Here is an 18836-nt window from a genome sequence, read left to right as displayed (position 1 = left end):
GCATCTCCACAGAAGTAGATAGCCCAGTCTTCCTTCTGAGGAGTGGCTGGTAGGTTTGAACCACCAGCCTTCTGGTTAGCAGTTACAGGCAGTATGGCACCAGATACATTCTACCACATTTTTTTAAAAAATGACATTAGTTAAAAACTGGTCAAATTCAAGGAAGGTCTGTAGTTTAATCGCGTTTTACCATTGTTAATTTCCCGGTTTCCATTCATGTACTCTGGTTAAATCAATTGGTAACATTAGGGAAAGGTGAGTGAAGGCTGTAAATGAGGTCTCTGTACTATTTTTGAAATTTTCTGTAATTCTAAAATCATTTCAAAATTTAGGAAAAAAAAAAATTAAATGAAGTACCGATACATGCTACAATATAGATCAACCTTGAAAACATATTAAGTGAAAAAACCGAGACACAAAGGACAATATATTGTTATTCCATTTGTATAAAATGTCCAGAATAGGAAAATCTACAGAGACAGAAAGTAAGTTACTGATTTTCTAGGGCTGGGGGGGAATGGGAGAATGGTTTCTTTCTGAGGTGAAGAAAATGTTTTCAAATCGATTGTGACAATATCTGCACAACTCTGTGAATGTACTAAAAACCACTGAAATATACAATCTAAATGAGTGAATTGTATGCTATGTGAATTATATTTCAATAAAGCTGCTACTGAAAAAAAAGATGCAATCAAAGAGTATATAGTATAGTAACAATAATTTAGACAGAAAATTTCTTTAAAGTTATGTCAAGCAGCTAATGATTAAAAACATTACAATATTTTTGTGTTTTCTGATGTTTTCCAGTATGTGAGCTTTGTTGCAATTTACTATAATTTCATTTCTCATTCTTAAAATATTTATTTTTTCAACCAATTATGTATTAATGAGTGCTCCCAAATTGTAAAAACTTCAGGCCCCAGGAAACATAGATGTCCCCTGATAAGGAACTACTCAAAAACTCAAACCCATTGACATCACATCAATTAAGACTTATAGTGACTATACAGGACAGAGTGAAACTTCCCATTATGGTTTCCAAGAATGTAAATCTTATGGAAGCAGACTGTCACATCTTTCTCCCCTGGAGTAGCTGGTGGATTCAAACCACTGACCTTTTGGTTAAGAGTCGAGCACTTAACCACTGCTCCATCAGTGCTCCTGGATAGGAACTAAATCTCCAGATCATTTCTCATACTACCTCCCAAGTTTATATTCAGAATAGCACTCTCACATTCAATAGAAAATAAATGCTAATGAGAAAAAGATGCAGAAAATGACAAAGATCCATCAGAGGAAGAGTTCTTTCAACTTTGCACTATTAAATCTACATCCTGTTCTCCTTATTTTTATGTTACCATGGAAGGCTTGTCCCTTCTCCTCTTAAAGGTAAATCCCTCTACTTTTGCTCTGAGTGTCATCCTCTCTCACACTGAAATCACATTACTTATTCAGATGTTCACTCTCTCTCCTAACTATTGATCTCCCTTTCTACTAAATATTCCCATCAGGATATAAAAATGCTTTATTATCTCCCATCTTAAAAAAAATTCTCAGCAGTATATTCAATTTCACATCCCATTTTTATCACCCATTTCTGTATTTCTCTTCACAGACAACTTCTTTTTTCTTACTGTCCTTTCAATCTTCAACACCTGTTCACCTGGATTCGGTCCTTGCTACTCCATTGAAACTCTCATCAGAATCACAAAAGATCTCCCTACTATCAAATTAAGGAAGATTTCTCAGTTCTTTACTTCCTGTAATGTCCATTAATATCCAAACCATTCTTTCTTTAATAAAGAATAGTTTGTCTTTCCATGTCCATTCTTTCCTTAAGATCAAGTGAAAGAGGATGGGTCATATCTGAGAGAGTACTGAAGTTGAGAGAGATGGTAAGAGGAAAAGGCCTAATGTGGAAGAGATCACATAACAAGAAGGTAGGTCAGGAGACTGCCAAGCATCAGGGAGCTGTGCAGAAGCTGAAATGATACCTGTCTCTGGCATCACTCTCCTTCAAGTGAGTAAATCACATTACTTTCACTAAAGAGTACCATTTCTGTTTTTATCTCTGTCCAGTGATGTTTTTCCATTTGATAGATGTGTATCTAAACATCATCTCATAAGCAAAATTAAGTGTTCTGGAATTCCCATTTTTCTCAATGTTATCCATAATTTGTTATGATCCACACAATCGAATGCTTTTGCAAAGTCAATGAAACATAAGTAAACATCTTTCTGGTATTCTTTGCTTTGAGCCAAGATCTGTCTGACATCAGCAATGAAATCCCTCATTTCACATCCTCTTCTGAATCCAGTTTGAATTTCTGGAAGCTCTCTGTTAATATACTGCTGCAACTGCTTTTGAATTATCTTAAGTAAGATTTTACTTGCGTGTGACATTAATGATACTGTTTGATAATTTCCACATTCTGTGGAATCACCTTCCTTTAGAATGGGTAAAAATATGGATCTCTTCCAGTCAGCTGGCTAGGTAGCTGTCTTCCAAATTTCTTGGCATTGATGAGTGAGTATCTCCAGTGTGGCATCAATTTGTTGCAACATCTCAATAGGTATTCTGTCAATTGTTAGAGACTCTTTCTTCACCTATTTTTTCAGTGCAGCTTTAACTTCTTCCTTCAATACCACTGGTTCTTGATCATATGCCACCTCCTGAAATGGATGAAAATCAATCAATTTCTTTTGGTACAATGATTCTGTGTATTCCTCCCATCTTCTTTTGATGTTTCCTGTATCATTCAATATTTTTCCCATAGAACCTTTCAATATTGCAACTCGAGGCTTGATTTTTTTCTTCAATTATTTCAGCTTAAGAAATTCTGAGTGTGTTCTTCCCTTTTGGTTTTCTAATTCCAGGTCTTTGCACATATCATTATAGTAATTGGCTCTGTCTGCTTGAGCTGCTCTTTGAAATCTTCTGTTCAGCTCTTTTATCTTGTCATTTCTTTCATTTGCTTTAGCTACTCTCCACCCAAGGGCAAGTTTCATTGTCTCTTTTGACACCCACTTTGGCTTTTACTTCCTTTCCTGTCTTTTTAGTGACCTCTTGCTTTCTTCATGGATGATGTTCTTGATATCATCCCACAATTCCTCTGGTTTTCAATCACTGGTTTAAAATCAGGAAGGGAGTGCATCAGTGTTGTAACCTTTCACCATACTCATTCAATCTGTACGCTTAGCAAATAATCCAATAAACTGGACTATATGAAGAGAGTGGCATCAGGATTGGAGGAAGACTCTAACAACCTGCAGTATGCAGATGACACAACTTTGATTGCTGAAAGTGAGGATGACTTGAAACACCTACTGATGGAGATTAGAGACTAATGCAGTATGGATTACATTTCAACACAAAACGAAAATCCTCACAATTGGACCAATAAGCAGCATCATGATAAATGGAGAAAGAATGAAGTTGTCAAAGATTTCATATTACTTGGTTCCACAATCGACACCAATGGAAGCAGTCAAGACATCAGACGACATATTGCACTGGGCAAATCTGCTACAAAGAGCTCTTTAAAGTGCTGAAAAGCAAAGATGTCTCTTTGAAGACTAAGGTGAACCTAACTGAAGCTAAGGTATTTTCAACTACTTCATATGCATGTGAAAGCTGGACAATGAATAAGAAAGTCTGAAGAGGAGTTGATGGTTTTGAGTTGTGGTGTTGGTGAAGAATACCGAAAGTACCATGGACTGCCAAAAGAACCAACAAACCTGCCTGTAAGAAGTACAGCTGGAATGCTCCTTAGAGGCAAGAATGGCCAGACTTCATCTCACCTACTACGTTCATGTTGTTAGAAGGGACCATTCCTTGGAGAAGGATATCATGCTTGGTAAAGTGGAGGGTCAATGAAAAAGGGGAAGGCCCTCAATGAGATAGATTGACACAGTGGCTGCAACAATGTGCTCACATATAGCAAGGATTATGAAGCTGGCACAGGACTGGGCAGTGTTTCATTCTGTTGTACATAAGGTCACTATAAGTCAGAGCCAACTTGATGGCACCTAACAACAACAACACATCATCTAGCAGCTCAGGTGGCAGAGTGGTTAAAGTACTTGTCTGCTAATCAAACAGTTTGTGGTTCAAACCCACTGCTGCTCCACAGGAGAAAGATGAGGCAGTCTGCTTCCAAAAAGATTTACAGCCTTGGAAACCCTTTGGAGCAGTTTCACTCTGTCCTATAGGGTCACTGTAAGTTGGAATTGACTCAGTCGCAGTGGGTTTTTTACACAGCACCTGGTGATCACTCATGAAAACAGTCATTGTCCCAAAACATTAAGAGCCTTCATCTGAATGACTACTCTGTATGTGCATCTACCCCTTTCATCACTTTAGAATCTTTTTAATTCTCCAGAAAAGAGGTGAGTGTATATTTCTTGACAACCCAAGGAGTGGTAGTAGTATGGAAGAGAAAGTCCAACATCAATACTTGCATGGGACTGGAGAGTCATGAAATTCTATGCTGGTGATTTTACATCACACTTGAAATACTCTAGAGCTCTGGTGACTTAGTGCCTAAGGCATCTGACTGCTAACCTGCTAACCGGAAGGTTGGTAGTCCAAACCCATCAACCACTCTGCAGAAGGAAGACTACTTCCATAAAGATTTACTGCCTCAGAAACCCAAAGGCGGTCACTGAGTCAGCATCGACTTGATGGCAGTGAGAGTTGAGATACTCCTCTGCTCTGTGAAACCACCCCTACCTGTTTTTTTCCCTCCTGCTTCACTAGAAGTTCTTTCTCTGTCTCTCTTTTTTTTCTTTTCTTTTCACTCTTCTTCTTCTACCTAACATCAATGTTATGTTGGGGTTATTGGTTTTTATGCATATTCTTTCCTCTTTAGAGATATCACTCAGTCCTTTGTGTGTGTGTATGTGTGCTTGCACACATGCACATGAGTATATGTGTGTGTGTGATTTCCAAATGCTTAATATTTAGCTTAGATTTGTCATGTGTAGTAGATTCATAGATCCAAATTCCTAAATGATTTCTCTGTATGTATATCCAAGAGGTATTTTAAACTCATTATGTCTATAATGAACTCTTTCTTTCTCCCCTAAATCAGTTTCTCATCTATTCTTCCCCATCTCAGTAAAGGCACCAAAACCTACCATTTGTGCAAGCCAAAATCCATGATTCACACTTAAAATTATTTTCTTTACTATCTCACATCCAAGCCACCAAAAAGTCCAGTTGCTTCATTCTCCAAAATATATGTCATATCTGTCTACTTCTATCTCCATGGTCACCAACTTGGTCCAATCTATCATGACCTCTCTTAATCTGATTAGGGTCATAGTCACTTCACTGATATCCTCTTAGTCTTCATTCTCCACAAGGCAGCTAGAATGCTTTTTCTAAAAAAAAATATACTCAAAATGTCACTTCCCTGCTTAATATTCTTAATCATTTCCCACTGCAAATTTCTTACCTTGGTTTTCTAGAGGAACTTTGAACAACCTGGCTTCAGATTGAGAAGTTTTGGGATATTGATATGGTGACATTTTTCCCTCTCCTGGAAAAGATGAAATTGATATAATGTCATAACTGTTCCTAAATAGTAAGACAAAAAAGCTATTTTTATATATATATGGTATCATTTACATATTTTATGTATTTCTATTCTCAATATATGTTTATGTATATATATAAATATTTACATGGTAAGACAAATGAAATACGTAAAGGTCTGCAAAATTCTTATGTGATATCTGTGTCTTCGTGCAAAAGTGGTAAGTTCCTAACCACAATCTTTCTATTACAGAATGGGAAACTACTAAAAATTCTTTGAACTAGAAAACATTTACTATTTCACATAACAGTCAATCCTAAGATTAGTTGATTCAGGGCCTCAATGAAGTAGGACTATGGCATATGCACTGCACCAATTTTTGACTGCAAGCTTTTCCATTATAGTCATGAGAAGTCTGTTCACCAAGTGTCATCTCACAGAACAAGTCCAAAGAGACAAAAGGGAGTATTTTCTTGGTGTGTCTCTCCTTATTAAGAAGAGAACCTTCTTCAGTAACTCCTCCTTAAGACTGTCCTTCACTTATTATATAAACTTGCTTCACATTCATATGGTAAAAACAATCCACTTCAAAGAGATTGGGTTTAGGATTACTTTAAACCAATCATGACTCCATATCTAGGAGTAGGAAGGGAATTTGCTTCCACTGAACCTCACAGCAGAGCAATATGTTAAAAAAAAAAAATGGGGCTCTGTTAGTAAGAAGGAAAGCAGATCTATTAGTAAGGAGAAAAAAAAGGGCATGATGTTTATCAAACAGACTTGCAGCAACTTGAATGACTAAAACTAAGTTGGAGAAAGAAAAAACAAGGTGAGTGGTGTTTGTGGTTGTTAGGTGCCATTGAGTTGGCTCTGACTCAGCAACTCTATGCACAACAGAAAGAAACACTGCCCTGTCCTGTGCCATTCTCAAAGTCTTTCCTATGCTTCAGCACATTGTAGCAGCCATTGTGTCAAACCATCTCACTGAGGGCCTTCTCCTTTCTCACACCTTCTATTTTACCAAGCATGATATCCTTCTCCAGGGACTGGTCCCTTCTGACAACATGATCAAAGTACATGAAATGAAGTCTGACCATTCTCACTCCTCAGGAGTGTTCCAGATAGACTTACTCCAAAACAGATCTGTTCATTCATCTGGCAGTTCACAGTATTTTCAATGTTCTTCACCAACAACACAATCCAAATGCATCAATTCTACTTCAGTCTTCCTTAATCATTGTCCATGTTTCACATGCATATGAGGCTATTGAAAATATGGGTCAGATGCACATTAGTCTCCAAAGTGACATTTTGCTCTTTGACTTTAAAGAGGTCTTCAGCAGCAGATTAACCCAATGCAATACATTGTCTGATTACTTAACTGCTACTTCCATGGGCATTGATGGTGGAGCCAAGTAAAATGAAACCACTGACAACTTCTATCTTTTCTCCACTTATCATAATGTAGCTTACTGGTCCAGTTGTGAGGATTTTTGTTTTATTTTTGTTGAGGTATAATCCATATTGAACACTAGTTTTTTATCTTCATCAGGAAGGGCTTCAAGTAACTTTCACTTTCAGTAAACATGGTTATGTCATCTGCATATCAAAGATTGCCAATGAGTTGTCCTCCAATCCTGATGCCTCAGTTATCTTCAGGACCTTCATTTGCTCATGAGGCATGACTTAAACTGGGGAGAAACAGCTGCAAGCATCCATTAATAATCAGAATGTGGAATGTATGAAGCATGAATCTAGAAAAACTGGAAGTTGTCAAAAATGAAATGGAATGCATAAAATCGATATTCTAGGCATTAGTGAACTGAAATGAACTGGGATTGGCCATTTTGAATCAGGTAATCATATGGTCTGTTGTTGTTGTTATGTGCCATCGAGTCAGACCCGACTCATAGCGACCCCTCCTTGGGTTTCCGAGGCAGTATCACTATGGAAGTAGATTGCCCAACCTTCCTTTTGAGGAGTGGCTGGTGGGTTTGAACCACCAGCCTTCTGATTAGCAGTCAAGTGCCTTAGGCACTACACTACCAGAGCTCCCATCATATGGTCTACAATGCCAGAAGTGACAAATTGAAGAGGAACGGCATCGCATTCATCATCAAAAAAAAATTTTCAAGATCAATCCTTAAGTACAACGCTGTCAGTGATGGGATAATATCCATATGGCTACAAGGAAAACCAGTTAATACTACTGTTACTCAAATTTACATACCAACCACTAAAGCCTTGGAAACCCAAGGTCGCTATGAGTCAGGTCCGACTCGACGGCACATAACAACAACAATAAAGGCATTTGACTGCTAACCAGAAGGCTGATGGTTCAAACCCACTAGCCACTCCTCAGAAGGAAGAGTGGGCAATCTACTTCTGTAGAGATAACCAACAAATGAATGCACTGCCATACAGTCAGATCCGATTCATAGTGACTCCTCCTCGGGCTTCTGGGGCAGTATCACTATGGAAGTAGATTGCTCAACCGTACTTGCGAGGAGTGGCTGGTGGGTTTCAACTGCCAGCCTTATGGTTAGTAGTCAGATGCCTTAGGCACTACGCCACCTATGAGTTGGAACTGACTCCACAGCAGTGAGTTTAGTTTTTTTGGTTTATAGATATATATGTACAATTTTTTTTTTGCCTGTACAGTATCCTATCCCACTAATTTCTTAATTTTTCTTGAACTATATCTCTGCCACTTTCAAAACATACTTTTGATGTGCTTTTGACCCAGGCCTGGCCAATCAGAGAATTGTAGCTCTTGGCTAGAATGATTGGTTCAGGGGTGGTCACATGATCCAAAGTCAAACCAATCAGAACTAAAGAGACTTAGCTCCTGGACTTTAACTGTAGTTAAAGACTAAGTTATGATTCTGGGGATAATGGCTACCAATAAGGGTATGTGCATGCCTGAGAAAAGACTAAAATATTAGAAAGAAGAGCTGTGAAATAGATAGAGCAAGACAAAGTCTAAAGACATTTTTTCAAACCCCTTGATCCAAGCTTTTAAATTATATAATCTACTAAGATAGGTATGTACACACATTTATATTCTTAGAGGACACAGTTAACAGATACTTCTCAGACATAACCAAATACCTTGCGAAAATCGTTTTCTGGGTTTGAAGCCTTGGGACTTAATCTCATAGGACAACTCAGTCAACCAACATCATAGAGTTCATGTTCTGCATCCTGTTGTTATATGCCATTTAGTTGGACCTGACTCATAGCAACCCTTTCCTTGGGTTTCTGAGGCAGTATCACTATGGTAGATTGCCTAACCTTCCTCCTAGGAGTGGCTGGTGGATTTGAACTGCTAGCCTTCTGGTTAGCAGTCAAGTACCTTAGGCACTACGCTACCAGAGCTCCTGTTCTGCATCCTAGTGAGGTGAATTGATGGTACCTGGCTATTGTTACTGACCTTTCTGATCAGGGCCACAACAGATGGACCATTATAGAATAGGAGAAAAATATGGAACAAAGCTCAAATTTTTAAAGTCCAGACTTACCGGACCAGTTGAGACTAGAGGACTCCTTCAGACTATTCCTCAGACATACTTTTCAAACCTTGAACCAAAATTATTCCCTGAGGTCACCTTTTAGTGAAATAACAGGCTGACACACAAAATAAAAGCTATTTACTGTGAGTACAGTGCTCCATTAAAAAAAAAAAAAAAAAACTATAGGAGACCAAAAGGTCAATAAAAACCAAACCAAACTCACTGATATCGAATAGATTCTGACTCATAGTGTGCCATTGAATCAATTCTGACTCATAGAGACCCCTTTCAGTTTTCCGAGGCGGTAAATCTTTACAGAAGTAAATTGCCCAGTTTTCCCTTCCCTGGAGGGGCTGGTGGTTTTGTACCTCCAACCTTCTGGTTAGCAGTCAAATACCTTTGGCAGTATGCCACCAGAGCTCCCAACAGTTAGTACAGACATTGTCAAAGGGAAACCAAATTTCCTGGGCGATCTTTCATTGAAAACACAGTATTATTTAAAGAGAAAAAGAAGAATGTAGGAGCACAAAGGATGATACACAGATATGCTTGTCCTCTACACTGTGTCTACACTAAACCTACTGCCAGTAGATTCTAATTCCTAGAAACCTGTAAGAGTATAACTGGATGGAGTAGAACTGCCCCATAGGGTTTCCAAAGCTGTAAATCTTTACCAAAGCAGTGTCACATTTTTTTTTTTTTCTCTCTTTGGGGCAGTTCTACTCTGTCCTACAGGGTCACTAAGATTGAATAGATTGAGGGCAGTGGGTTAGGTTTGGTTTTGGGGTTAAGGAACAGATCATGTCTACCTCCATTCCCACTTGCCAATGTGCAGTTGGTGTTGAGCATAATGCCTGTGGAAAAAAAAAAAAAACCCACCAAACTCGCTGCCTTCCAGTCGATTTCAACTCAGATCGACCTTTTCTTGGGCCTCCCAGGCGGTAACTCTACAGAAATAGATTGCCCAATCTTTCTTCTGAGGAGTGCCTGGTGGGTTTTAAGCGCCAGCCTTCTGTTAGCAGTCAAGTGCTTTAGGGACTATGCCACCAGAGCTCCTATGTTAGACACCCCAAAATGACCTATTCAATGAATAACTTTTAAAAATGGGATCCCAGAATGATAATCTGGAGATTTCCACAATGTTTCCTCTCCATTTACGTCTGCAAGATCCAGGCCGCAACAGCGTGCTTACTACAGCCATCTGCTGCAAAGCCCAGCCGGCGTGACACCCAAACCGGAAACGCGAATGGCGCTGGGCTTGACGGGAAAGCGCGGCAGAGTGTACGTTCCCGGAACCTCTCCCTCCCGTGATGTACCCCCCTCCGGTGACGTCACCGTCCGCCCCTTGACCCCACCCCCAGTACCGCCCCCTTCTCTGACTTCCCAGTAGCCCGCGGTGGTGACGGCGGCTGCTCCATCTAAGTTGGCGATGGAGAGGTGCGAGCCTGTAGCCGCGCCTGAGGGGGAATCTGCGTCCTGTTCTTCTTGGGGAGCCGGCAGGTACGGATGTGCCCGAGGAAGCCAGGGATTCCATGGAGGACCTGGGTTCCGCCTTTCTACTTCTCCCTCATGGGCGGACAGAGAAAGCGCGAGAGCCCGCGGGGCCAAGCAAAGCGGGCCCTGGTAGGCAAGCAGAACGCGTTGGGTGGGTGTGGCGGCGTGGACTTGGGCCCGTGTACCTCTTGGTTTTTCCCAGAACACACTCCACTTCCCGCTCCTTTTAGCGCTTTTTCAGTTCCGGTTAGGGTCTGACATCCTTGCTCCCGGTCATCGTCCGACGTAGGGGGCGCCGGCAGAGAATTCTGGCCCTTGTTGCTTGCTGTGAACTTCTCAACTCTGTTGCCAGGCATATTTCCAACTCTTTTCCGTAAAATGAACGTTAAGAACTCCACTGTGCGCATTCCTCCAATGAGATGATCCTTTGAAAGCTATTACCTGTGAGAATTTGGTGATAATGAATCAGTAACAGTCTGGACACCCTGAGCCCTCTGTTAAAAAAAAAAAAAAAAAAATCTAAGAATAAAAGACATGAGATACCTATTCTTATTTCTCGTTTTTGAGATTTTCCTTTAATTCCTTCCCATCCATACAAGAGCGTGAGGGATAGGGGGTGACGTTTCTGCTAGGACCTTAACTGATTTCTTGGTTAGTAGTTCCTTTTCCATACAATACAAATCATATTTTCAGTCTACTCATAATTCATAAAGCTGTTTAGTTATATCCTGTCCAGTACCAGAAAATAATATATCGAAGGTGGAAGTGATGGATTTTCAACTAAAATGAGATTATCCATAAACTTGTAGTTTTTTGCCTGCTTCAGACTGAGGAAATGCTTTTCCAAAAACCAAAACCAAACCTGTTGCTGTAGAGTGGGTGCCAACTCCTGGCCACCCATGTATAACAGTAGAACTGAGGTTTTCTTTGAACCTGGTCTTTAATCTCTAGAGAAACATATCACCAGGACTTTCTTCAGTATTGCTGGTTGAACCATCAACCTGTAGGGTAGTAAACCAGAGCAAACGCTTACATCACCTCAGGAACCTATGGGATGCTTTTAATACCATAATAAGGCCTGCTGTTGCCAACTTTGTCAGATTTACTTAAGGGTTATTATGTAATACAAACAACACTCCCTTTTGTTATTTAAAGCATTATTTTTTGCCTTAGAGATCTTATTGGGAGCCCTTGGGTGTGGCAAACAATTAAGCACTTAGTTACTAACCAAAAGATTGGTGGTTCATATCCATCCACAGGTGTCTTGGAAGAAAGACCTGGTGACCTACTTCCAAAATAATAATAAAAAAATAATAATCATAGCCATTAAAAACCCTATGGAGTGCAGTTCTGCTTTGAAATACATCAGTTTGCCATGAGTCCAAATCAGCTTGATGGTAACTAGTTGGTTGGCTGTAGATCTTACAGAAATAATTCTTGGAGCGCTCAAATGAGGCAGAACTTTTAGAAAAAAAAATGCCGGTCAAACCATTCAGAGTCTGAGCTTGTTGAAAATGGAGCTCTTTTAGTTTTACTTGCTAAACTGTTGCCCTGCCCCCTCTCACCTTTTATAAGGAAGACAGCAAGTAAAAGTGTAATGTTGTCAGGTGCCTTCAAGTAGGTTCCAACTCACAGTGACCATATCTACAACAGAACAAAACACTGCTTAGTCCTGTGCCATCCTCCCAATCTTCGCTATGTTTGAATCCATTGTTGTGGCCACTGTGTCAGTCCATCTTGTTGAGGGGCTTCCCCTTTTTCACTGATCCTGTACTTTACCAAGCTTGATATCCCTCTCCAGGGACTGGCCCCTCCTGATATAATGTCCAAAGTACATGAGATGGAGTTTTGCCATCCTTGCTTTTAAGCAGTATTCTGGTTTTAATTCTTCCACGACAGATTTGTTCCTTTTTTTTGGTAGTCTATGGTATATTCTGTATTCTTTGCCAATAGCAAATTTAAAGGCATCAATTGTTCTTTGGTTTTCCTTACTCGTCTAACTTCCACATGCCTATGAAGTAATTGAAAATACCATGGCTTGGGTGAAGCGCACTTTAGTCCTCAAAGTGACATCTTTGCTTTTTACTAATTTCAAGAGGTCTTCTGTAGCATATTTGCCCAGTGCAACAGGTCATTTGATTTTTTGACTGTTACTTCCATGAGTGTTGATTGTGGATCCAAGTAAAATGAAATAAAAATTTTCTCCATTTATCATGATGCTATTTGTCCAGTTGTGAGGAATTTAGTACTTGTTGTTGTTATGTGCCCTAGAGTCGGACCCAACTCATAATGACCCCTCCTTGGGTTTCCGAGGCAGTATTACTACGGAAGTAGATTGCCCCATCTTCCTTCCGAGGAGTGGCTGGTGGGTTTGAACCGCCAGCCTTCTGGTTAGCAATCAAGTGCCTTACGCACTATCCTACCAGAGCTCCTTAATTAAGTACTAGGGATAAGATACTACTTACTAAGACATTTGGTTTATTTTCATGTTTTGTTTTAGTGCCAAAACAGGGCATATTGTATGTGTGTGTGTTGTGTGTGTGTGTCTTAGTTAGATAGCTGATCAACAGAAATACCACAAGTAGGTGGATTTAACAAATATATTCTCTCACAATTTTGGAAGCTAGAAGTCCAAATTCAGGGTGCTGGTTTTAGGGGAAGGCAGAAGCTGGCAGCTCAGCAAAAGGGAGGTCCTTTTCTCCTTTCAACGTATGTGGGCCCAGCATTCATTGGCAGTCTCCATGGTCTTGGCATCAATCTTCCCCTAGGTCTAGGAAATTCACAGTTCAAAGACCCTATGTCCAAAGAACACATTCTGCTCTAGCTAGTCTGTCTTGGTGGTAATCAGGTCTCTCAGTTTTTGCCAGCTTGTTTAATCTCATTTATACCCTAAAAGACATTGATTCAAGGTACAACCTAATCCTTTAGAGTGTATCCTGCCTTATTAACATAACGATAACTAAATCCTCTTTAATGTAACCTGATCCTGTCTCATGAACCACAGGCATAGATTAGGTTATATTTGTTATGTTAATGAGGTAGGAGGAATGTCCTAGGTCTAGGAGGTTTTCAGCATAGGGACCCTGGGTCCAAAAGACATGTTCCACTCACTTGCTGGTACTGAGGACTCTCTTGGCTTGTGTCTCTCTGTTTTTAACTTTTGTAGGACAGTGAAGAGCAGTGATTCAAAATACATCTCAACCTAATCCTGCCTCATTAATATAGCAGACATAACCTACTCTTCATTAACATGACCTGATCCTGCCTCATTAACGTAATGGATACCTCACTCCCAAATGGGACCATAACCACAGACATAGAGGCTAGGATTTATAATACATCATATTTGGATCACAGCTGATCACAAAATGTAGGAAAACCACACAGTACTGGGAATCATGGCATAGTCAAGTTGACACATATTTTGAGGGGGCACAGTTCTGTCTATGATTCACTTTCATAATTACAATCAGGAAATTTTGTATTAGTTATTCATTTAGTTAGCAAAAGCTGGTATCATTTGCTGATACCAACCAGCGTTTAGTAAGGTAAATGGTAATATTTTAATCACGTGTTAACAAATGACTTGGTTTATTTGTGAATGCCAACCCTAGAAAACTGGGTTCTAAAACTGAATTGTGTGTGTATCACATTGTTTTTAGAGTTCTGTAATTGGTAATTAGAGATTCCCAGACACTAGTGGATTACACATTTGCCGAGATGCTACTGATCTCAGTTCTTAGGGTGGCTCAGGTCCGATTGTCCCAGGCTGGTTTCCTCTGGCAGTGAATCATCTCTGTTTCCCAGTGTTTCCTACAAATACTATTTTTTCTTTGCATGCTGTGCTGTGAAAAAGTTGGGACTCACTGCTGTAAATGGCATTATCACTGAATTAAGTATGTTGTTTTTTGCCATAGAGTCAATTCCAACTCATAGAGACCCTTTAAGACAGAGTAGCTCTGCTCCATAGGGTTTCCAAGGCTGAAATCTGAACAGGAGCAGATTGCCAGATCTTTTCTTCCACAGAGCAGCTGATAGGTTTGAACTCCTCCTCACCTTTCAGTTAGCAGCCAGATGCTTAACCATTGTGCCACCAAAACACCTTAAAATAAATACACTTTATCAAACTAGTATGGGTAGTTATGCCAAGAGATTTGGAGGACAGCTACCTGGCCAACTGACTGGAAGAGATCCATATTTGTGCCCATTCCAAAGAAAGGTGATCCCACAGAATGTAGAAATTATAGAACAATATCACTAATATCACATGCAAGTAAGATATTACTGAAGATAATTCAGAAACGTTTGCAGCAGTATATTGACAGAGAACTTCCAGAGGTTCAAGCCAGATTCAGAAGAGGACGTGGAACAAGGAATATCATAGCTGTTGTCAGATGGATCTTGGCTCAAGGCAAAGAATACCAGAAAGATGTTTACTTGTGTTTTATTGACTATGCAAAGGCATTTGATTGTGTGGATCATGACAAATTATGGATAACATTGAGAAGAATGGGAATCCCTGAGCACTTGATTGTACTCATGAGGAATCTGTACCTTGACCAGGAGGCTGTCGTTCGAACAGAACAAGGGGACACTACATGGTTTAAAATCAAGAAGGGAGTGCGTCAGGGTTGTATTCTTTCTCCACACTTATTCAATCTATATGCTGAGCAAATAATCCGAGAAGCTGGACTATATGAAGAAAAACGTGGTATCAGGATTGGAGGAAGAATCATTAACAACCTGAGATATGCAGACGATACAACTCTGCTTGCTGAAAGTGAGGATGACTTAAGGCACCTACTGATGAAGGTTGAAGAATACAGTCTGCAGTATGGATTACATCTCAACATAAAGAAAACAAAAATCCTCACAACTGGACCAATGAGCAGCATCACAATCAATGGAGAGAAGATTGAGGTTGTCAAGGAATTCACATTGCTTGGTTCTACAATCGATGCCAACGGAAGCAGCAGTCAGGACATTAGAGGTCGTGTAGCATTGGGAAAGTCAACTGCGAAGGAACTGTTTCAAGTGCTGAGGAGCAAGGATATCTCCTTGAGGACTAAGGTGCGCCTGACACAAGCCATGATATTTCCAATCACCTTGTATGCATGTGAGAGCTGGACAATGAATAGGGAAGACCGAAGAAGAGTTGATGCTTTTGAGTTGTGGTGCTGGCGAAGAATGCTGAAAGTACCATGGACTGCTAAAAGAACTAACAGATCTGTCCTGGAGGAAGTGCAGCCAGAATGCTCCTTGGAAGCAAGAATGGCCAGACTTCGTCTCACCTATTTTGGTCATGTTGTAAGAAGGGACCATTCCCTGGAGAAGGATGTCATGCTTGGTAGGGTGGAGGGTCGACGAAAGAGGGGGAGGCCTTCAACGAGATGGATTGATACAGTGGCTGCGATGATGGGCTCAAGTATAGCAGGGATTGTGGGGCTGGTGCGGGATCGGGCAGTGTTTCGTTCTGCTGTGCATGGGGTCGCTATGAGTCGGAAACGACTCGACGGCACTTAACAACAACAACAACATGGGTATTTTTCTCCCCATTTAGCGTAGTGCCTAAGGCATTTGACTGCTAACCAGAAGGCTGGCAGATCAAACCCCCAGCCATTCCTTGGAAGGGAGGTTGGGCAATCTACTTCCGTAGAGATACTACCTTGGAAGCCCAAGGAGGGGGTCACTATGAGTTGGATCTGACTAAACGGCAATGAGTTTGGTTTTTTGGTTTCTTTAGTACTTCCCTTATGCCTACTATGAGAGGCATTGTATAGCATGATGATCAGGAGCTGAACTGTCTGGGTTCAGATCTTGCTCTGTGACCTTTGGCAAGTTATTTAAATTAAAAGCTCTCACCCTCAGTTTATTTTTCTGTTCGTTGGAGATAATAATAATATCTGTCTTGTTAGGTTGTGAGGTTTAACTGAGTCAGTACATCTAAATCCCTACAATTTATGGCATAGTGTTAGCTATTATTAAATGTCAGGTATTGTTTTAGTTATTTGGAATATAGTAATGAATTTTTAATGGACCATTCATACATTATGTGGGAAAAGGCAGACAATAGACAAGTAGGCAAATCTATAAGCAGTATTATTTTAGTTAATGATAAATGATTTGCACCAAAAAAAAACAGTTTAACGAGTTAGGAAGTTGCTAAGGAGAAAGGGGGCCATCTTATTAACAAGTTGATCAGAAATGGTTTCTGTAATAAGGCAATACTTTTAATAGAGGTTTGAATGTAAGGAGTCAACCAAGCATCTATGACAAGCAAGAACATTCTAGGCAGAAGGAATGGCAACTGGGAAACTGAAGTGAGAGCAAGCTACTTTTTGAAGAACAGCAAGTGAACTAGTGTGGCTGAAGATAATGAGCAAAGAGTGGAAGTTGAGATTGGAGCCTAACCTGAGAGGCAGAACACATAGCCCTTTTAAGGATGGTAAAGTGTTTGAATTATATTCTAAGTTTAAATGAAATCCACTGAAGAGAAGTTCTAAGAGTGACTACATTTTAAATTGACATTTTTAAAGATCCAAGCTGTTATATGGAGAATAAACTGAAGAGGAAGGGCCATAGTAGAAATAGGGAGACTGGTTAGTAGAATAGTTGAGGTAAAATATGATGGTTTAGCCTGAGATTGTGCTGGTTTAAGTAATAAGAAGTGATCAAATTTGAAATATTTCTTGAGATCTCTTTTGAAGGTAGAGCCAACAGACTCACAAGTGGAGAAAATGAGGGAATGAGTTAAGCAAGAAGATAACTAGATTTTTAGCCTAATCAACTAAGTAGGTGGTGTGAGAAACTGAGTTGGGCAAGACGGAATAAATAGTTTAAGCAAGGGTATTTGAGTTCTGTTTTAGGCTTGTTATGTTTGTCATGTTGTTATTGTTGTTCTGTGCCGTCAAGTCAGACCTGACTCATAGCAGCCCCTCCTTGGGTTTCTGAGGCAGTATCACTACGGAAGTAGATTACCCCATCTTCCTTCTGAGGAGTTGCTGGTGGGTTTGAACCACCAACCCTCTGGTTAGCAGTCCAGTGCCTTAGGCACTATGCTACCAGAGCTCCCGTGTTTGTCATAGGGAGATTTAAATAAATGGCAAAATGGTTGAGCAAAAGGGCTGCAGGTCAGTAACAAGAACCCACCAGTGGCCTCAAGGGAGAAAAGACCTGGCAACCTGCTCCCATACAGATTTCAGCCCAGGAAATCCTATGAGGCAGTTCTGCTCAATCCAGTAGGGTTCCTATGAGTTGGAATCAACTTGACAGCACACAACCAACAACATTGTTTGTGATACGAATTAGGGACAGAATACAGGTACTGCTTTAGCAGGTGTATTAAATCTTGAAGTCAGAGAAGAAATTAAAAAGGGAGGAATAAATTTACTTATCAGCATATGGGTGGCATTAAATGTGGAGAGTGAACAGAAGGGTGCTAAGACATGGCTCATGAGGCACTCCAACAAAATTGCTAGAATACAGATCCGTCAGAAGCTAAGTAGCAATGATAAAACAATACATGAGAATAATACAGTTAACTGTGAATTCTCACCTTCTGTGCAGGAGACCTGAGTTTGATTCCTAGCCAGTGTATCTCACACATAGCCCCCACCCATTGGTGGAGACGTGCTTGTTGCTGTGATGAAGAATAGATTTCAGTGAGGCTTCCAGACTAAGACAGACTAGAGAGAAAGGCCTGGTGATCTACTGAAAATCAGCCAAAGAAAACCTTGTGCTTCACAACAGTCAGAACCACAACCATTTATAAGATGGCTCAGGATCAGGCAGCATTTTGTTCCGTTGTGCATGAGTTGCCCTGAGTCAGAGGCGGACTCACTGGCAGCTAACAACCATAAAAACTATAATTTTACAGTACATGCAGGACAGAACAAGCTGTCAGTGAATTTACTTTCAATATTTTTTAAGATATAAGTAAAATGATGGACAATAAAATAAGTGTTGTGTTTGTAAATCTTTTACTGACTTTTGAATGAGCCCCTATATAATTGAATGTTACAATATAGAATATGAATGTTTAATAACCATACTTATTCTTACCAGTTTGTTTGTCTGTTTTCAGTACAAATACAAATTTGCCCATTACATCAACAGAATATGTGGAGATCGATGATGGATTATACAGGTAAGAGCCCCGAGGAAACATATTTTCCCTGTTTATTATTCTCAAGTAATGGAGTAGTCTGAAGATTCCATAAGGCCTATGCAGAATTTTGTAAATCTATCCTAAGAGAGTCTTTTCAAGTTAAAATTATATGTATATATATTT

At 40.0% G+C, this 18836-nt stretch overlaps 1 protein-coding gene across 1 annotated transcript in view; it reads left to right on the top strand.

The window, feature by feature from the left end:
- Positions 1-17653: 17653 nt before the first annotated feature.
- Positions 17654-18836, top strand: part of UBA6 (ubiquitin like modifier activating enzyme 6) — a 147272-nt gene continuing 146089 nt past the window's right edge. The window contains exons 1-2 of the mRNA XM_042781213.1: positions 17654-17676; positions 18630-18692. Coding sequence (XP_042637147.1) covers positions 17654-17676; positions 18630-18692 — 86 coding nt within the window. The remainder of the gene's footprint in view (positions 17677-18629; positions 18693-18836) is intronic.

Source organism: Orycteropus afer, unplaced genomic scaffold, assembly GCF_000298275.1.
Source record: "Orycteropus afer afer isolate SDZICR_OR568_19922 unplaced genomic scaffold, OryAfe1.0 scaffold00098, whole genome shotgun sequence".
Classification (NCBI taxonomy): Eukaryota; Metazoa; Chordata; class Mammalia; order Tubulidentata; family Orycteropodidae; genus Orycteropus; species Orycteropus afer.
Note: the sequence above shows the minus strand (reverse complement) of the source record. Positions and strands in the feature narration are given on the sequence as shown.